The sequence below is a fragment of the Parasteatoda tepidariorum genome, chromosome 7 (genome assembly GCF_982258835.1).
Source record: "Parasteatoda tepidariorum strain Cologne lab strain chromosome 7, Ptep-v5.0, whole genome shotgun sequence".
NCBI lineage: Eukaryota > Metazoa > Arthropoda > Arachnida > Araneae > Theridiidae > Parasteatoda > Parasteatoda tepidariorum.
Window position 1 is genome coordinate 47,112,489 of NC_141761.1, and position 22,741 is coordinate 47,135,229.

At 30.9% G+C, this 22,741-nt stretch overlaps 1 protein-coding gene across 1 annotated transcript in view; it reads right to left on the reverse strand.

Annotated features, from left to right (window-relative positions):
* lectin-30A (C-type lectin 30A) overlaps window positions 1-17,281 on the reverse strand; it is a 39,996-nt gene extending 22,715 nt beyond the window's left edge. The window contains exons 1-7 of the mRNA XM_016052512.2: window positions 17,070-17,281; window positions 12,967-13,169; window positions 11,123-11,285; window positions 5,788-5,928; window positions 5,440-5,568; window positions 1,985-2,148; window positions 411-513 (exon numbers count right to left, since the gene is read on the reverse strand). Coding sequence (XP_015907998.1) covers window positions 411-513; window positions 1,985-2,148; window positions 5,440-5,568; window positions 5,788-5,928; window positions 11,123-11,285; window positions 12,967-13,169; window positions 17,070-17,127 — 961 coding nt within the window. The 5' untranslated portion in view covers window positions 17,128-17,281. The remainder of the gene's footprint in view (window positions 1-410; window positions 514-1,984; window positions 2,149-5,439; window positions 5,569-5,787; window positions 5,929-11,122; window positions 11,286-12,966; window positions 13,170-17,069) is intronic.
* Between the last annotated feature and the right edge of the window lie 5,460 nt (window positions 17,282-22,741).

Below are 22,741 nucleotides of genomic sequence, written 5' to 3' on the forward strand. Positions count from 1 at the left end.
AAAATAGGCACTTCTATGACCGTTTTCTTGAAAATTAACCGATCGTTAAGGGGTTAAATGTGTGTACTAGATTTTAATCACATTCTATAGCTAATGCTATTAATGAACAATTTTAACATCAATTACAAACGATTTTGGAAGTTTACTACCATTTCGGTTGCTTTTTTTTTCAATTTCATTCCAATCATGTAAACTCTCTTCTATAAATTCATTCGAAATAAATGTGATTTTAGGTGTTTTTTTTAATTAGAATCGTCTTTCTTCAGTTGTGTAGAATATACAGTGAGCAATTACTTAAACTAATTTGAAATTTTTTTTAAATATAAAACCAACTGAAATAAATAGTTTATATTCAGATAAAATTTTAATACGCATAGAAAGGCAGATATAGATATAAATCAAGTGTTTACCAGATTCTCTTTGGCATATATATCCTCTTTTAGAAACATCGCAGTAATCAGAAATCCATTCTCCTTTTGCAACTTCTTCATAACTTAACCTACCGCAATATTTCTATAAAAAATTATAAGAATAAAAATTTTTTCAAACTAACATATTTAGATCACGCTATTGTTTAAACAAAATAATTGCTTTTCAATGATATAATAAATGCGATTTCAGTAAACTTTAAAACATTTTTTTCCCAGAGTTTCTGGTATTTTATGGTAAAAATAGAAAGGATAGCATATTTAATTTCATTTATTATTATACAAGGTTATTCATAATTCCCTTCGAAGCGTTATAGTAACGAAGACGAAAAAACGAAGACGAATATGGCTAAAAAGAACATATGAAATTATTCCAAAAGTTTTCGAGTTTTAATTTAAGCAGTTGCCGGTAGATGGCAGTAACATGTACCACTGAAGAATGGCGTTTACAGGCGGAGGGAATATGAATAACCCTGTATAATGAGCTATTTGTTTCTTGCGTGCTTCAATTTAGATTTAGATACTGCATGAGTTTATTTTCAAACTCAAATGGATAAATATATTAATTTCCTTATGCAGCCTGTTATTTTTTGAGATTTTCTTTTTCTAACTTCTTTCGGTCTGTTTGGCTCAATTTTCTCATTAGCAATTCCCTTGCTTATTTTGATGAATTTTCCATATTGTTGTTAAGAAAAGAATGGAATTATTTTAGCCTTCTCCTATAGCTATAAACAAACAACTTTTGAAAATAGTAATTTATTTTAAATATTTCATTTCAATACAGAATATTTTCCCTCTCTATCCTTTTGTAGTCATTTTACACTATTTTAAAACAATTTGCACAACATTAATAAGAAATTTTTTAAATAAAAAAATTATAACATCTTCTTGGCGCGTTTTTAAGAATTCTTTAACACTGGAGAGTAGAGAAACAATTATTTAAGAATATTATTCCTAAAATGTTTATTAGTTAAGTCTTATCTTATGCTTGTTCTCGAATTGCTCAGAATAAAACAGGTTTTAACAAATATTCCCCCCCCCAAAAAAAAAATCGAAAACTTTATTAGTAAAAACTCCTCTAGACCCTTTAAGATATGAAAATACTTCTACACGAACGAATAGTAAAATCATTTTATTTTATCACACTATCATTAATGCATTTTTGTGTGCTAAATCTTTAATTCTTAACTTTTAAAAGTTATTCGAGTTAATTCCAGTTAACTTTTCTAACAGCTAAAAAAAGTTTCCAGGGAGGAAAGAGAGTAACGTGAACTCAATCTTTAAAATTTTTTTCAATTAAAAGTTGGTTCATTTTTAATTTTAAATTTTATTGTCTTTTTTTAACTCAAAAATATTCTCAGCAAAAGCACCAGTTGTGAAGATTTTTTTTTGAAAACAAAAACAATTTTTCATTTGTGAAAGCATCAGATTGAGGGGAAAATATATATTTTTAAAAATATTTTGAGATATATAAGACCAAGAATAAAGTGTATTTCATTTTCAAGTACTCTAAAAATTAAATATCGTTCCAGGAAAGAAATAGTTTTAAAAATTACCCATGTTCCTGGAATTGGATGTCCGGAGGCCCAATTCTTAAAATCACTCCTGGAATTATCGATCCAGCCAAATACGATATCGTGACCAATTTCATCCGATTCCACTTTCTGAATTCCAATCCAAACGGAAGAGCCGAAATCATACAAATGTTGGGTTATGAAAGCTACAAGTTATTTCAAAAAAGCAAAATTAATTAATGGAGATCAAGACACTCTAAAACACTAAACGTTAGTTATAACTGCTGTCTTTATTTCATGTATTCTTCTTTTATTTGTTTATTTCATTTATTTACTTACTTATGTTATTTCGGAAATCAAGTCAAGCGGGAGCAAAGAAAATGAAAATCTTGAGAGAAGGAAATAAAAGTTTGTACAATAATGGATTAATAATCATTATGAAAAACAAAAAGTTGTGAGAAAAAAAATTCTAGAAAAAAGCATTTTAAATTGCAATTAATTTTGAACAGAATGGTATTTTGAAGTAAATTTCATAAAAATTCCTAAATGAAAATTAATTTTTTCAGCTTGTGAAATTTTAACTTTGTGGTTTCAATCCTATAACCTGCACAGCGAACCATATGGTGTTTTTTACGTCCAGTTTATCCAGTTAATAATTTTGGAAGAAATTATCGAATATGATGTTTTTTTTATTCCATAGTGTACATTTTTTGTACTTCTTTCCACACACATTCATATTTTTAATATTTAAATTCTAATAGTGTTTGTGCAGCAATACAAAATGCAACGTTAAGTTGAACACACAAAATAGGCCCTTGCGATTCTTTTATATAGAGAGAAAATAACGCGTTCGTTTTTAATCTACTATATTATGATTATGAACCTCTATCAAACCTTTGCTTTCAAAGTAACTTCCGAATCTTTATAATAATTAGTCAGCAGCAATTACCATGGTTAAAAGTATTGGGGCATGTTCAAAATTGATGTTATGCGCGATTTTACAGTAAATTTAATAATGTTTCAAATTTTATCATTTTCATATGCAAGTGTGTGCGATGTTATGGTTTAAAACTAGTATAGATAGAAAGTTTAAACCAACCTTACTCGACGGTTCAAAATGCAACGCGATTTTTAAGAATGCAAAGTAGGAATAAACAGTACATTGAAAATAGTAGATTGCAAAAGATATTTGCTCAACATTTCCCAACAAATTTCACTGTATATGTATTTCGGCTCGGTTTAATCAATTATTTAAGTATCAGAGTAATACTATTCTATAAGTTAGTATTGTCAATCGAAACGTGTAGGAAACATATATTGCCCCTGGTGACATATATTGATTAAAATAGGAAACTGCTAACACAAAATATCAAATTTAGTCATTACTTTAATAGATAGCATTCAAAATTGTCAAAAAGCAATTGAAACGAGCCCATCAATAATTTTCAAAGTCCACCATATTGATTGTCCGTTATTATTGTTATGGGCTAAATGTGAGATAGCCTATTGTGACATTGAGTCACCAAATCTTAATTTTTCTGTTGGGATTGTGACCTAGAAATTAGGCCGACACCCCTGAACCCTCTACTGTGACGCCTCACTGTCTGCCGACCTTCACGCCTGTGACCTTCGGCAGGCTTTGATGTCAGCACATGTTTTTAGTTACTGTACGGTCACCGTTAGTGTTTAATTATGCTTAAATTTAAGGGGTTAGTCAACTCACTTCAGTTCGCTCCTTAAGCTAGGTTCTTTTGCTTTTTAGGGAGTTTAACTTCCACTTCTGGCCTTTTATATAAATACCGCCCATTTTTGGGAGCGGGCAGCATTCGATATTTGTTAGCATTCAAAATCTACGATCCCTTAACAGGGATTTTTCATTTCCACCCCCTCCTCTCTTTGAGAGACGGAGTTTTTTTTGTTTAATTACATGGCGGTCATTTCTCCGACCCACCTGTGGATGCCTTTTGCGGGCTGTGATTGTTTGTTTTTCCTCGCCATGAACTAAGTGGTGGTTCGATACTCTGATTTTCTCAGTCACCTCGCTCGCGTAATGAGCGTTTATTTTGCTCCGTTTTCTCTCTGTTTGAGGCACGGAACTTTAACCCTTTCTTAATGGCGTAGTACCTGCCCGCCGACTCCTCAAGGATGCAGTTTTGCGACAAGAACGAAAATCAATCACCATCTTAAATTTTTTTGGATCGCCTTTCCAGAAGCGACATGTTTATTTGTCGACTGCTACCACTGCCAGCCGCCACTGACGCTACTACTAAGAGATGAAAAGATGATCCCCAGAAATCTTATCTGCCATTGTTAAAATATATGCCTTGTGACCCCTAACTGGACATGCTTGTAATTCTGCTGCCCCAACGATTTTCGTGAAAAGAAGTGATCCACATTAATAAACTACAAAAATCTGAACTCTGGACTTTTCCTTGTGTCTTTTAAAACTATTGCAGCTAAGCCAAATTGTTTGATGTCTCCTTTTCTCCAGTGGATTGAGATGAAGGTATGATTTTTTATGTTCTTTTCGTTTTTTGATGGGATATTGCGGCGCCTCTCCTCGATGTACTTCCACTACAATATAACATGTGCCTTCTTCTGTTTAGTGTAAATTGCTTTAATTAATTAACCTTCCTAAAATTTTTGATACCCAGCAGACCACAAAGTAACACCTATAGTCTAAAATTAAAGCTTCATATACACCGAAGAGCCATTACATTATGACCACCCTGCTAATAGCATGTAGGACCATCTTTAGCCCTCAAAACTGCTAGCACCCGCCGTGGCATTGATTCCACAAGGTGCTGATAGGTAGTCTGAGGTATCTGGTACCAAGCGCTCACCAACTGATCCTGCAATTCCCTCACATTGCGAAGGGGTAGCGCGGCAGCACGAATTTGGTTTTCCAAGTAGGACCACAAATGCTTTATTGGATTAAAGTCAGGTGAATTTGGGGGGCCAAGACATGACTTGAAAGTCACTGGAATGTTCCTCGAACCAATCCATGACGATTTGACCCTTATTACATGGTGCGTTATCTTGTTGGTAAACACCATCCCTCGCAGGAAAAACTGTTGCCATGAATGGGTGAACCTGGTCTGCAACTATGTTCAAGTAGCTTACAGACGTCAGAGATTGTTCAATGAGGATTATGGGTCCTAATGTGCCCCATGAAAACATTGTTCCTGGGCTAGAAACCATGAAAACCTGGGCGAGCCCATTGTTATAGATGGTGGGTGGTCATAATGTAATGGCACCTCGGTGTATATATGGTATCATGTTTTGTGCTTCTATCATTAAAGGTTAGATTGTTTCACCTACCTGCAGTACTGTTTTGTTATTCACCATGTATATTCCCATCGAGAAATCTCGTTTTTTATGTTTGACTAAATTCTTTTATGTTTGAGTTGAGCTCAAAATTTCATGGATGTAAAGGTGTATTTTTAGATTGCGCTGCTTATTGACGATGATAAAAGCCTAATTCGAAACAAGTTTACCTTGTTCTTCCATGCTGTGTATAGATACCAGATCATTGCCCTTTCCCAATGACCAACAAGCGTCCCTTGCTTGTTTAAAACTCACTCTGTCTTCTTCCAGCTTTCCAAAAAACTTGTAGCATTTTTGACCTAAAATAAAGCATTCAATACTGAATCAAATACTTATTTTTATAACTCACACTCAGTAAGATCAATTTTGGTTTTGATTTATCGCCGCATTACTAAAAAAGTTTATGGTAACACATAAAATTTTACAGTTAAATGACTATTTCTTCCAAAACAATTGATTTTACACTGATTGAACTTATCCATACTAATAAGTTACAAAATAATACCTATGGAACCTACCGAATTGAATCCAATCTTTAGGGCAATATCCAGAGGGGGGTGGAATAGTTGTTGGGGGAGCGATCGTGGTAGGAGTAACATCCTCTGGTCTTTTGCACACTGCAGAATAGTGGAGCCCACAATCTTCTGGACGCCACCCTTCTACCATAAAATAAAGAGTAGTTAAAATATAGTAAGATCCACTAATCTAATAAAAAAAAATGTTGAATGAATTTTTAAATAAGTTCCTGCAGCAAAAAATATAAATATATTATTATATGAAATGCTTAACAATTGGCTATATTGCTTGTCTAACTAAAGAAATCTTTCTTCTTCTTTAAAATCCCCATTTCTAGCCTAGCTAGACAAGGTCCATGAGATTGTTCACCTTCAAAAAGTCCAAAACAAGTAAGGGTCTTTCAATTAGGTCTTGTTTTAAAAGACCGAGGCAGTCCAGTAGATGTTCAGGGGATGCCTGGGCCGAAGAGCACATGGTACAGAGGGCAAAGCACTTTTCTCCTCCAGAGTACCTCAGTGATTTCAGGTGTCCACGGCGGAGACGTGTGATGGCGGTTTGAGACTGACGGTCTTTGTCAGTTGTCAAACAGCTACCCGGTCTGGTACCCTGGTACCAATTATGACTGGTTGGAGTAAGCCATGCTGCTTTATTTTTGGCTTTAGCAATGGAGAAGAGCTGTGGGGAGGTAAGACACCGGGAGATCGGTGTGGAAAGACACCTCCGTCTGTTTAAGGAAGTGCTGTGCTAAAGAAATTCCCACGTCAACTATCTATAGAGCACTATCAGTAACTATGGTTACGAAGCTAAACATTTCATGTACTGGGTGTACCGTAAGCATTTTTAAAACAGGTTTTGATTCTAGTCCATGAGAAAAGTATCAAAAGTTTCCCACTTTGAAGTGCATAATTGTTTCCGTAACAGCAGGTAGGTTAGGACTCTATGGTTAGACGGACTCAATGGTTAGACGGTTAAAGTACTATTGTATCACTATTTGGATATTATTTATTTACTTATTTTTACTTATTTATTTATTTTTATTTATTTATTTATTAAACACAATAAAATTATGACACTTAGTTTAAATGAAATTTATTAAATAAAAAACTTCAGTCTAAAAAACTTAACTTTATGGTATAGTTATTGTATCCCAAATCAATTTAAGTATATTTTAAAATAGTAACTTCGTATTCGACTTAAATTCAAAATAGTTATTTATTTTTAGTTTGACTAGAATTCATGATACATCGTTGCAATATGTATTAAGTAAACGAATTTTAAATACACGACTTTTTCAATTTTCGATTTCTATTTGACCGATTCCGCTTAAATGTTGCATTTGCCTTGTAGAATTACTTTCTTTGAAATGATGCGAAATTCTGTATGCCTTACAATTCAAAATTTTTTAGACTATACTTAAATAAAATAATACAAATAATAAATATTTACTAAAGGTATTTTTTGCATGGAATTATCTTGGGTTAAACGAATTGTATAATTGTTCGCGAGAAAATTTCAATTCACTTTAGAAGTTCTCGAGATATAGCGGACGCCTCAAAAAGTAAAATTAACATTAAGGGGTCCAAACTTTAGACCGCTCTCCTGATCACACTATTGGAACCATATATCTCATATTGCGGCTACACGCTATATTTTGGGGGTCTGAAGTTCGTCGAACAAATGGTATGCTTATTCAGAGAAGGTACGCTTAAAATATCGCTATCTCAAAATATTATCTTAATTAATCTTAAAATATCGTTTGCACTAATTAATTAGAATATTTGAGGTTACCCCCCTGAATAATTAAGATTGATTCTTACCAAGATGAACATTCGATCATTACATGAAAACTTATTCTGTTTACTTTTTTGCGCACTGCACATCGAGCTTTTATTATACGTTTCATACGTGAAAAAAATTTTCGGAATATATATATACGCTTGATGTATACTATTTGTATTTAACCCACTTTTTCGAAACAATCATTGAAATCAAATTATTTTCAGAGTTCTTATTAAAGCGGTGCACATTAATTTGACGAATAAGAAAAAGTAGAAAAGAGTTATTGACTTAGTGTTAACATTCGTGTATTGGCCCGTTTTGTGACACGAAACCAGTTGCACGCTATCCGAACTGTCAAATCTGTTGCCGTACGTTAAGTGTTGTAAAAGTTATTGTAAGTTTAGGTTTTGTTTTCCTTCCTTTGTTTTCTTTGTTTTTCAATCTCTACTCGCTGCCAGTTCCATGGTTGCTTCATAATCACTCGCGTTTCTTGACGTTTGTCTTATTCTCATTCAATGTTTCATTCTGTTTATACAGATTCGGTTCCGCCATGTTAATTTCCAGTTCTATTGGGATAAAATTTGGTCTATTATTATGAAAACTGAATTCACAAACTTGTTTTTATAAATTCTTATGCAATTTTCTGTTACTATAAAAACTCGTTAGACGTTTTTTTCGAATAGATTATTTAGCAATAGTGCGGAAAGTAAATTTCTAGTATTTTTTAAAAATTTCAAATAATTATTTTACTATAATTATTTTAATCGCCTACATTGTCTATAATTTTGCATAAAATCTATCTAAATAAAGTAGCATAGTTCACATGCAAATGTGCGTGCGTGTGTATGTGTATATACACCGAAGAGCCATTACATTATGATCACCCTCCATCTATAACAATAGGCTCGCCCAGGTTTTCATGGTTTCTCGCCCAGGAACAATGTTTTCATGGGGCACATTAGGACCCATAATCCTCATAGGACAATCCCTGACATCTGTAAGCTACTTGAACATAGTTGCAGACCAGGTTCATCCATTCATGGCAGCAGTTTTTCCTGCGGGGGATGGTGTTTACCAACAGGATAATGCACCATGCCATAAGGGACGAATCGTCATGGATTGGTTCGAGGAACATTCCAGTGACTTTTAAGTCATGTCTTGGTCCCCAAACTCACCTGACCTTAATCCAATAGAGCATTTGTGGTCCTACTTGGAAAACCAAATTCGTGCTGCCACGCTACCCCCTCGCAATGTGAGGGAATTGCAGGACCATTTGGTGATCGCTTTGGTACCAGATACCTCAGACTACCTATCAGCACCTTGTGGAATCAATGCCACGGCGGGTGCTAGCAGTTTTGAGGGCTAAAGGTGGTCCTACATATTATTAGCAGGGTGGTCATAATGTAATGGCTCTTCGGTGTATACGTACCGTATGAAAATCCGCAGTTCTTAACCCATCCACACCAAATTTGGTTTTTATACATACGTTCGTAAACTCGACAGACCTAACTGTCTATTTTAAAGCTCCCTCCGTCAACCGGTTCACGCGCTACATCCCACAGAATGAGTTTTCCATAGGATTTAAAATATGAGTGTATTGCTATTTTACTGCTCTGAAAAATCAAAAATTAGTTTTATCGCATGTTTTTATGAAATATTCCTCTTTTATTTCTTACGTTAGCTTATCACAAGTAAAATCAACGTTCATAATTTCGCAAAGTATAATGATGACGTCTCTGAAATTGTATTTCAAAAGGTATATGAAACCACGTGTTTCATCTATCGATGTATTTAATATATTTACGCTTTTGAGCATGACTTTTTAAACCTAAATTTGGAAACTCAACAAGAGTTGATAAAAGAAAATTGAAGTTTGAATTATGAGAATTGAAATTTGAATATGAAGCCGTGGGATAATTGTAAATTCTGAATATCAGATGAAAAATGATGATACATGTATAGTTAATCTTTCTTTGGGCGAATGAAATTTCTAACTTATATTATGGTAAATCTAATAGTATAAAGCCTCAACGGAATATACAACAAATAGCAAAAAGTAAAGGTTATGTATTAAATGTTATGAATGTGCAGTATGGTCCATTATCCATTTCGGAGGGTCATAAATAACCTATTATCACAGTGCGTATATTAGGCATCTATATTGGTATAATTGGTTCTAATTATCACAGCAAGTTTAACGGCAATAACAATAGTATATTTTACCACATTCAGTCAAATATTCAGTGTTGTTACTTATTAGTTTTAAGAGTTACAATCAATTAATTTTGCTAGTACATACAAATTGAAATTAAAAATACCATACATTTTGTTGTAAAAAGTTTAATCAATAAAGATAAATTACTTATTCCTATATGAGAATTTTGGTAATAGATAATACTTTTATTAAAAATATACGCTCTAAATATACTAATATTGGTACCAAGATATACTTAATACAGGTACTATGGAAATTGAAAATAGATTTCTTATGGCCCAATGAAAAAGATAAGTACCAAAGGAAATAGTTGTATATGGTAATTTTTTACTTTGGACCACGAATAATAGCACTATGCCAAATGATACTGAATATAGTTAATCTTTATTTTGATGTGATGAATAACTTCTATGAACATGTCTTGCTTAATCTAATAATGTATATTAACGATAAATAATAAGTAAAAATAAATTGCGTAGACTTTAGCTTAATTAGTTGTGTCTGTATATGTTTTGCAGTTTTCTGCGTGATTTCGTCGCATTCATTAATACTGACTGATAATTTGCTTTTTTTCCAATACTTATTATAAATGTCCATATTATAATTATTATTATAAATGTCTGACTTTACAAAGGCTGGCTTTACAAAGGTTGGCTTGACAAAGGTTGGCTTCATATTAGGTAATATCATAGAGCAACTTCATTATATTTAAATATAAAAACTTAACTTTTTAATTTATGCCAATACTATTGAATAAGATTATTACTTTTGAGTAAAATTGTTCCGTTTTTAATAAAGTCCTATTTTAATAAAACACCATAAAAACAGCTGAAAAGGTAAAATAAGTTAAATATAGACAGTATAATAATTAAAAGTAGTTGAAGATGACTTCCTATTTATGTTAAATATTTCTGTAATCAAATCAAACCAAAATTTAAAAAAAAAAAAAAAAAAAAAACATTACAGAAGAGATAAATATTTAAGGTAAATACCGTTGTAACTTTTATATGTAAATATTTATGGCACCTAAAGATTTTCGTGTCTTTTTCTTTGCTAATTAAAGATGCCTTCTATGTAATTTTTTGGTTCATCCAATAAGAACGGAACGACAACAAAGAGAAATAGTTTTGCATAGAGAAATGATTTCATGTGAAAATTTCATGTGCACACAAGAATGTGAAACATTTCTCATTCTTGGAGGAATCTTCTGGAATGGTAGTTCGATTGATGTGAATTCGTTTATAAAACGACCATTCGTTGCAATGAATAAAATCATTCGGCTTCATTTCAGAGTTCGAATCAAACATTGACCAATAAAATAAGAAAATTATTAATTAACTTACTCTTATCACGCATGAATATGAAGCATTTCTCATTCTTGTAGAAATCTTTTGGAACGATTTTTGTATAGTTAACAGGAGTGCCATCTGTCCACTCAGGAGTCGTATTTCCCTTCAATATATTTAGTCCAATCCATTGGCGACCTCGGAATACACCACTATTAGCCTATCAAATAATAACTTTCTTAAATTTATAATAATAAAAGTAAGAATTTGTTTGTGTGTATGCCTGCCTACTTGCTTATTGCAGAACTCCAGAACCATTTGGGAAAGAATCCAGAAAATTAGACGGCAAGAGGCAATTTTAGACCCCGATCCTAAAAATTTTTCAATCTAGATTGTTTGGGAGACACGTTTGAAAATTAAATTTCCTCGTTGGCTTAGCAAAAGTCATTGATATAAATTAAACTGTTGGCAATTGAGTATTTATAACTCGAGAAAAATACATGATTAAGCCCAACTATGTCACTTAAATCACATGGCTGGGCAGGTTAACGTTACAGCAACAAAACTGCAAAAAATTCCGGATCAAATTACGGTACAAAATACTGCCGCTTTAGATGTATCATCCGTAAAATCCATTTTATCGTAAAAACTATTTTTACAATCAAATATTACACCGAAATTTTTACAATAAAATTTATTTAATCAGAGTAATTCATTGATTTTACTGATTTAAAAAATTTATAAGTAAGTTGTACAAAATTTTACATCATTTTAAAAACTGCGATATAAATTGTCAAAATATTAAATTTGAACAAAATCAGTCGAATGGTTTCTGAGAAATCGATTTTTAAATATACCACTTTTTAAAAATTCGTTTTCTCCGGAATTATTCGACCGATTTTGTTCAACTTTTGTATTTTGTCCTTTCAAATTACTTTTTGAAATTCGCAAACCTTAAAATTTCGACTATTATTAAATAAAATAATAAAAATAACAAATTATTGAAAAACATTTCTTTTTGTAAGGAATTATCTTTGGATAGACGAATTTTATAATTGTGTGCAAAAATTTTCAATTGGATAAAAAGTTTTCGACATCGGGATAAATATGTAAAAACATAAAATTAACATTTAAGGGGTCCAGACTTATTGTAGCTCTTGATTAAATTGGGACCATCTTTTCCAGATTGCGACTTAACCCCATATTTTGAGGGTAAGAAATCCTAATCCGTCAAAATCAGAGATAGTACGTTCTTGCGTCTGATTTCGCAACATAAAACATCGTTTTTAGCAGTTAATTAGCATATTTGAGAACTGTGAACCACAAAGTTTGAGTTCTAGTACTTGAAAATCGATCATTGGAACAAAAATTACTCAGCGTGTTGCGTTTCTTGTTTCGTGTGTTGTACAACATAGTACAAAATTTCTCTACTGTTTCTGTTTGTTTCGCTCTGTTCGTTTACTATTGTGAAAGTCAATCTAGCGAGTTTCTACCGGTTCATATGGGGTCATAATAGAGTAAAAAAAATCCCAAGACACCTTTTTATTTATTTCTTAACTTTTCAACTGCCATTTTTAAAAAATTATTATTTAAACCTTTTATTTTCTATTAAACATGGCGGAAATGCAATATTGACCACAAAATTCAGTTCATTGAATTTTAATATTGCATCTAAGAAGGATTAATAAATTCGCATAGTTTCTGGAATAATAAAAAGATTATAAATGGAACCTTTAGAATCAAAATGGTTTAACAGCAGTAGTAAAATTGAATAATGCTCCTACATTCTACGAATAAATTTTCTTTGAATTAAGAGTCTCTTACCTACATATTATGCGAAAAACTTTCGAATACATATCATACATGCGATAAAAAAAAACTTTATGGAATGAAATTCATACCATTCTGACAAAAAAATTGTTCTCGTCTTCGGAATGAATGGAAGCAAGATGTCCTCCTCTTCCACGGCATTCATCCTCTGCATCATAAAAGGAAACTCGAGTCTTCCAATCTTGATGGAACAAATAACAGTAGCCTTTATATTTAACCCATGGGGGATTGTAGAGTTGGCAATATTCTATGCCATCCAGAATCACCGAAGAATCTGAAAAGGAATCGATACTTTTATTTTGCAATAGCTCGATTTCAATATTGCATCGAATCTCAATATATTTCGAATTCGATTTGCTCGAAATTATTCAATTGCAAATAAGATTAATGTTGGTTTTAAATGAAAAATCTTATTCTTGTATGTTTTCTTTTGTTTTTTTAATCGGGTTATTCAATTATGAACTGAGGTTTCATTGTAAGATATTATTCCCGTTGGTGACTTCTAAACCACTCAGCTTCAGATTGATCTATGGCTACAAGTTTGTCTATGAAGTAAATGCGGTTGGTGCGCATTGCACAGTGCTACACTGTTATGAAATCTGTTGAATTTATTGAACAAAAACTGTCTGCTGGTGTGCCAGCATAAAACCGTTTATTTCACAAAATCTAGCACATGTTTCTTACGAAGACAAGCACTGCTATTTTAGCTAACTCCCTTATTGTAACGAACAAATTCTGTTATTTTAACAACAACAAAAAACTCTGTTATTTTAGAAAGACAAAATTGTAAAATAAATATGGCCGCATAAAATTACTACTAACTATGGCAGTTATTTAGAACAGCTATGGCAGCTTCAATTTGACGGTGCGAGCCGAGAGTAGAATTCATATGGTGAGTCAACACATGGGTCACTACGATGGAAGGCGAGCACTCTGTCACCTGAACCGCGGCAGCTCTAGTGTTCCGGTATGAAAACATATCTTAAACTGACTATACCTTAAAAGTTTTTCCCATTGAAATCAAATTTAAGAGTAAAAACGTTTAAAACTATATTGGCCTACTCTTTTAAAGGTGTCAAAAAAATGTATCTAGTAACAGATTATCAATTTGATGATGAAGTCGAATCACAATTTTATCTATGCTATTTTCATAATCATAAAATAATTTCTGAAAAGTAAGAGCGAATATAGAAAACAATAGTGAAATGATTTGAAGAAAGGTAAAATAATCTTACGGAAAGCACAATTGCTTGGCAAAAACTGAAGTTTGAACAAGATGGTTTAATCCGTTTATGATTTGGGTAAAACACAGAGAAAAATTATTTTGAGAAAAAAACAGTTAAATCCGTCAAATATACGGAGAAATTCCGTAAAAAAACGGGAACATTTTATAGTGTGCGGATAACGGTTAAAAACAGAAGAAAAAAAAAATCTATTATTTAAAGTTTTTTCTGCGAAAAATACAGTAAAGTATCATGTCATTGATTATGAAATTGTGAAGCCTCAACCTCCTTGACCGTTCTAACCCAAAACGTGGGACAGTTTTACTTCCATTACATTAAGATAGTTAATATTTCCTTTGGATTATATCATTATTTAAATTTGGAATAACTATTCTAAGCACAATTATTCTGAAATTATTAGTTAATATAACAAGCCTAAATCTATAATAATAAGTATTCTCTACAATTATGACTTATTTTAACTTCCCCTTCCTATTATTTTTGAAATATAGGCCTTGACGTGAAACAATTTGAAGCCCATTTTTAATGTTGATCGTTAATGAAAACATAGTAATAAGAAAAAACGCGTATGTGTGATAATTACTCGGTAAAAGAGAATTTTTTTCTATATCAATATTATGATTACATTGATAGTTCTTTTCATGTCAATTTTATTTTATTTATATCACCTCTCACTTATACCTCTCTATTCATTATTATCACCTCTCACTTATACCTCTATTCATTATTATCACCTCTCTATTATACCTCTATTCATTATTATCACCTCTCACTTATACCTCTATTCATTATTATCATCTCTCACTTATACCTCTATTCATTATTATCAACTCTCACTTATACCTCTATTCATTATTATCACCTCTCACTTATACCTCTATTCATTATTATCACCTCTCACTTATACCTCTCTATTCATTATTATCACCTCTCACTTATACCTCTATTCATTATTATCACCTCTCACTTATACCTCTATTCATTATTATCACCTCTCACTTATACCTCTATTCATTATTATCACCTCTCACTTATACCTCTATTCATTATTATCACCTCTCACTTATACCTCTCTCTTTATTATTATCACCTCTCACTTATACCTCTCTATTCATTATTATCACCTCTCACTTATACCTCTATTCATTATTATCACCTCTCACTTATACCTCTATTCATTATTATCACCTCTCACTTATACCTCTATTCATTATTATCACCTCTCACTTATACCTCTATTCATTATTATCACCTCTCACTTATACCTCTATTCATTATTATCAACTCTCACTTATACCTCTATTCATTATTATCACCTCTCACTTATACCTCTATTCATTATTATCACCTCTCACTTATACCTCTCTATTCATTATTATCACCTCTCACTTATACCTCTATTCATTATTATCACCTCTCACTTATACCTCTATTCATTATTATCACCTCTCACTTATACCTCTATTCATTATTATCACCTCTCACTTATACCTCTATTCATTATTATCAACTCTCACTTATACCTCTCTCTTTATTATTATCACCTCTCACTTATACCTCTCTATTCATTATTATCACCTCTCACTTATACCTCTCTATTCATTATTATCACCTCTCACTTATACCTCTCTATTCATTATTATCACCTCTCACTTATACCTCTATTCATTATTATCACCTCTCACTTATACCTCTCTCTTTATTATTATCACCTCTCACTTATACCTCTCTATTCATTATTATCACCTCTCACTTATACCTCTATTCATTATTATCACCTCTCACTTATACCTCTCTATTCATTATTATCTCCTCTCACTTATACCTCTATTCATTATTATCACCTCTCACTTATACCTCTCTCTTTATTATTATCACCTCTCACTTATACCTCTCTATTCATTATTATCACCTCTCACTTATACCTCTATTCATTATTATCAACTCTCACTTATACCTCTCTCTTTATTATTATCACCTCTCACTTATACCTCTCTATTCATTATTATCACCTCTCACTTATACCTCTCTATTCATTATTATCACCTCTCACTTATACCTCTCTATTCATTATTATCACCTCTCACTTATACCTCTGTATTCATTATTATCACCTCTCACTTATACCGCTCTATTCATTATTATCATCTCTCACTCACTTTAACACAAAACAATATCAAATTAACTAAAAATATGTTCAGAAATATTTTATTTCTATATGTTTAGATATTTTTCCCTACCAGCAATTTTTCAACTAACAGTTATAAACTAATTTAGACTGGTGAAGTTTGACTATAAATAGCGAGCATGAAAAATTTTTCTAAAAGAAGAATATGAAGACAGTCAATTTTGATAATGATAATTGCAGTTGGCGGGCGAAGAAAAATAATAACTTAAACAGAGCGCCTTTCCTTCCTAAAAGAAGTTGAATTTTTATGTTTATTGTATTCGCATGATCTAGGATTCAAATATTTATCTGAAAGAAAAATTTATTTAACAATAAATTATAACAGTTAAAAATCCCGAAATCATAATTATTGGAAAACTAATTATTTATTATAAAATAGGAACAATAATTTTAAACGAATGTACAAGAATTATTTTAATTCCATTTTTTTCATTTATAGAAAACGCGTTTGTTACCTATTTAAACGAATGTACAAGAATTATTCTAATTCCATTTTTTAATAGAAAATGCGTTTGTTACCTTCTTTGCTGTCACTTCTGGGATCGAATATAAATTTAAATTCTCCCGTTTTAATATACACGTTTTTTAAAAGTGTTTATTTTGAACTTAAGACTTTTTTTAGATAGGAAAATAGAACACGAATAAGGCTCTTTGTTGACAAGGATTTAATATATATGATCAAAGACACGATCAAATATCATCAATGTGATCAAAATAAGGCTACAAAAATAGAAGTTCTTACATATGACAGGAAAGCACAGTAAAATTCCAAAAATCAGAGACACATGTTCGAAGGCCATGTCAGATGGAGCTAGTCTGGAAGAAAAAAATGTTCGAATCTCACTATTACGAATTAGCCGTTTCAGCAGGTGAAATTGTAATCTTCGTTGATAAGATTTAAATCCGTATTGCGTTCTCCCACGCTATTAGAAATAGATAAATTGGAGTGTCACCGTAATCCTTTTTACGGGAAATTTTAACTAAAAATTGGTTACATCATTTAGTTTAGTTTTAGTTTTCAAAAGGTACACAAAATAAAAATTGTTAGCAAATATTCTTTCCCTACTAATTAAAAATTAAGTAAAATTTAGAAACTAAATCAAAACAAACACGTTTTTTAAATTTTTTATTTGGCTGAGTTACTGTTGTTAGTTTTTAGACCACTATGCAAGTTGGGAAAATTAAATTCTCTAATTTTTCTTGTCACAATATAACTCAATTAAAACAAGTATTCATAAAAAATAATGTAACTGAATTTCACTGCTATAATTAAAAGTAATTATAAATTTAATCCAATGAATGGGAATTTTAAGATGACTCGCAAAAAACATTTATTTTGTAAAAATGTATATTTAGTGTTCTAAAGTTTAGAAAATTGCTCCTGATAAAAGTTAAACTAAAATAAAAATTTATAGAAATGTATAAAATTTCCCCCCCTTTTCTGAGCGATTTCTGTATAAAGCTACAAAACAAATAAAAAGTGCATAAACCAGTTTCAAAAACGATCGCACGTTGAAGCTACTAAAGTTAAAAAAAAAAAAACATTTCCGAATGCAAATTTTTAAAACTAGTTTTTAAAGAGTCTCTTGTAAATTTAAAGACATATATTTACAATTTTTTGTAAATTTCATTACTATTTTTTATTTTTGGGCTAAGGGTACAGCTAAAATGTAAGATAAATGGTATGATTTAAAAAATGAACAATCTTAAAAAAAATTTGTATAATTATTACTTATTGACAGTTAATGCTTTTATTATCTTGATGTTCGTTAATGATTATTAATAACAAATAATTATTTATGAAAATAAATTGATTAATGTAATTAATTATGCTTACGCTAATTTAGAATAAAATATGAAATATTTTATTTTTAAAAATTTAACAACCTAGTTATCATTAAATGTATAACTTTTTAATATGACACATTATTTAAAAAAAATAAAAACTGTAATTTTTTTAAGTCTTGGAACAGAACTCGGGGCGTTTAGTGGTTTTTCTAATTACACTAAGATTTCCGTTACTTGATTTTAAACTTCCTCTAAATTATAAATTATTTTACTCAGAGCTAATCAGATTAATTCTATTTATACTGATGAATGAGTATTAAATGCTAATAAATATCCTTCATAAATAATCAATATTATTAATGAAAATATTAATGGTCAAAATTTAATAAATTATACTTTTACAAGACTCTAATGAAAAACTATCTTCGGCACATGAGTGTGGGTGATATTTTAAAAATTTAAAGGATTCAAAAATTCCTTCTAAATGTAATTACATTCTAATTCTTATACTTACTCAAGATATGAACCTTGCAAATGGGTGTGTGTATGTGTTTATAATTACTTTTGTTGTATCAGATTGAATATCTTTCGTTGTCATTTTAAGCTCAGATTTTGAAATATAGTCGCGATATTCTGTAAAGGCAATATTTTGCTAAGGAGATATTTTATTCATGTAATATTTTGATTGAGAAACTAAACAAGCATCTGATCGTTTCGGCTTCATATTGAAGCAGTGGTTCCCAAATGGTGTTATGCGAAACCTTGGGTTCCGTTCTATAGTCAAAAGGGTTCTGAGAATTAGGACATTTGTTTTAACTAGTAACATTTGAAATTTTCAATTATTGTTAGATTCAATAAACAATCAATTATTTATTTCATATTTCGGTTGCTCTTACAGGGTGCGCAACCAAATTATTCAACAAAAAATAAGCACCTTTTAAGTACTTTTCAAGCACTCAAATAAACTTTTGAAGCACTTTAAAAAATATAATTAGGCAGGGTTAGAAAGTTTTTGACAATGGACGGTTTTATCTGGTTTTGACCGCCATGTCAAAAAATAAAAAAAACTTTTGGAATTGTTTTTGACAACTGTCGAAATTTTTGAATCATGTAAATCGAATGATATTTTCATACGCTACGGACTGACGATGCGCCGAAATAGATTGGGGTTCAATTAATTGTGAAAACGTTGAATAGAACAATGTGAACAGTGTCTTACTCCATAATTCGTTGCGAAAATCAATATGATAAAGGAAAAATCTCAATTTGGAACAGGGAAAATTAAGCACTTTTTAAAAAGACCCAATGAAAAAAGCACCTTTAAGGGCTTTTAAGAAACGAAAATCAAAAATAAGCACCTTTAAGCACTTCTTACAAACGCTACGCACCCTGTCTTATAAAATTATTTAAAGCAGAATGGCACTGAAAAAGAATTATAACAATTTTCAACGCTAACAGCAATAATTTCCTTTAGTTTTTATTTCAAAAAAAGCCGACTGCTTGTTTCATTCATTTTTTGTGACAAGCATACACTACCGGTCAAAAGTTTGCGAAAATTTTGAAATCTACAAAGAAAAGGTCTAAATTCAAATGTTCATAGAACTGCGAAAAATCATTCAAATTGCATGAAAATTTGATATGTTCTAAAGTGAACCCTCTACTGTTAGTTACATATGATCAAAATGCAATACTTTGTTTTTGCGAACTGAATCCAGCTTTTCATCAAGGATTGTTTTTATGGTGAAAAAATTCGTTAAGTTTGAACACTTGCCAAAGTTGCAAAAAATTTTTTTTGTACTTTCTGTTAATAGAAAATAGTTATTTGAACCGTTCTATGTAAGCCCTCAAAATTTCAGATCGATTCGATTTTTTTTGACGAAGTTACAGAATTTTGAAAAACATGTGTACTTTTCTTGATTTTTGAGCATTCCACATATGCAGTCTTTTGGTCTATACATCTTCTAGCAAAGAACTTTTTAATTTCAATGTTTTCTATATTTTCAAATAATTAATATTTATTATAAGACAAATACTCTTATTCATTATTATAATTATTATTGTTTATATTTATTGTTTATATTATTGCTTATATGTATTAGTTTTGTTGTGATGTTTTTACTTCACATTAAATTAAAATAAAAAGTTATAACAATAATTACATAAATAATTCTAAAAAAATAATAACAATAGTATAAAAAATTTGTATTTTTACTAAACTATTTTATATACAACAGGTCAAATATTTAACATATTCTTATTCGCTTTTTGTAATTAAATAAATTAACATTTAAATCTTAGATTCCTCAAACCATCCACCTTTTGCTTTTATTATAGCCTTACATACGCGTGTCATTCGTTCTACCAAACCATTAATCACTTCAAGTGATATAGAGTTCCATTCCTGTTGTAAAATGTCCCATAACTGATTTCGATTCGAAATATCAGAGCATCGTTTGCAAGAACAAACAAATTTTAGATGAAATGCGACATCTATGAGATATTGTTTTAATTATATTCATAATAAATTCTTTGTAATAACAATAATTACAATAATGAATAAGAATATTTGTTTTATAATCAATACTAATTATTTGAAAAAATAGAAAACATTAAAATTAAAAAGTTCTTTGCTAGAAGATATATAGACCAAAAGACCGCATATGTGGAATGCTCAAAAATCGGGAAAAGTACATATGTTTTTCAAAATTCTTTAACTTCTCAAAAAAAAATTTAATCGATCTGAAATTTTGAGGGCTTACATAGAACGGTTCAAATAACTATTTTCTATTAACAGAAAGTACAAAAATTTTTTTTTGCAACTTTGGCAAGTGTTCAAACTTAACGAATTTTTTCACCATAAAAACAATCCTTGATGAAAAGCTGGATTCAGTTCGCAAAAAACAAAGTATTGTATTTCGATTATATGTAACTAACAGTAGAGGGTTCACTTTAGAATATATCAAATTTTCCTGAAATTTGAATGATTTTTCGCAGTTCTATGAACATTTGAATTTAGACCTTTTCTTTGTAGATTTCAAAATTTTCGCAAACTTTTGACCGGTAGTGTACATTGCACCAAACACAAGTAAATAGCACCGTGACTTCGAATTTATTAGTCGGACATAAAAACTGATTTAATATTTACTCCTCATTCTTTTAATTAAGTGGTTTTAAAAAATAAGTCTTTTATTGGTAAATACGTTCGAGATTGTCTTTATTTACTTTATGAATTGTCTTTATTTACTTATGGTTCCATCGGAAGAAGGTTCATCATTTAGGGTTCCATTGCTGAAAAAATTGGTAACCTCTGTATTAAAGGACCATCTTCCATGCCAAAACTCAAAATGAAAAGGAGAAACACGGAAGAGAGCATAAAAAATTAAAAACAATTTTGAGTATGAAATTTTGAAGAAGAAACTTCGAAGAAGAAATTTCGAGTTGTATATTCATACAACTCGAAATACAAAATAATTAAAAAAAAATTACTAGAGCAAAGATGTCAAAGAAGACTGTCGAAAGAGTATTAGCCAGGTATTCGGTACTTTGCTGCAATAGCTGATTTTTCTTAAAACCCCATTACTAACATCACATAAAATCTTCTGTTCAGTTTATTTCTCCATTTATTTTTACAACTGTAGCCTCAATAAGACTAATGAAAGTTCTACGTCCCGCCTCCGCAGGTGTTCAGTTGGTGATGTCATCAATTTCAGATTGATGTAAGTTAAGTACGACCCCTCTTTCTTCAGGTACAAAAACAAATAAATGTACTATTTTCACATGTCAAGTTCAGAAAAAATCTTAGACGAGGGAGGTCACCACAAACGTCAAATTAAAGAACTTGTTTTCATTAGGGGCAATATTTACTTTGTTTTGTAAGGGAAAGTTGGTATTTTAGAATAAGTATAAAGGCCTGTTTACACGGTTCAAGTTCTTGAATCCGAGAACTTGGAGCAATTTCTCTCTCTGATATATTTGATGATTCGTTGACTCTATCCTACAGTTCTTGAATGTCACTGGTTGGTCCGATGAAAAACTTGCGAATGCGAATTGTTTATATTCAACATTATAAAATGATAATTACATGAATTCAAAATTATTAAATAAATTCAAATAAAATCATAACACAAATAGATACTGACAGATTAATTTATTAGGATAAAAATATATGAAAACGGACAAGAAAATGACATAATCTTGTTGACGTCACAAAACTTAAGATGCTGATTGGTTAAGGGAGGAAAAACTTCGATGGAAAGTAGAACACGCTCTACTATCGTCCAAGGACTTGGAACAAGAACTCGGATGATCGTTTACACGATCCGAGTTCGATTAGCAAAACAAGTTTCCATCAATTTCAATCAATCTTCATCCAAGAATTTGGATCGTATAAACAGGTCTTAAATCTTTGCAATCATTATTGTTTAACAAAATCCGGAGATGGAAAAACTATTTTTCTTCGTTTGAAGCGTAATGAGATTCGACTGCATTAACTTAATGTGAATTTCTTGCTATCACCCAAAAACTGCATAAAAAGTTTTCACAAATATTACAAATTCTATAATAATAGAAAAGGAATGACAGGTATGATAAATTAATGGACTTCAGAGGTATCCATAAAAATTAAAA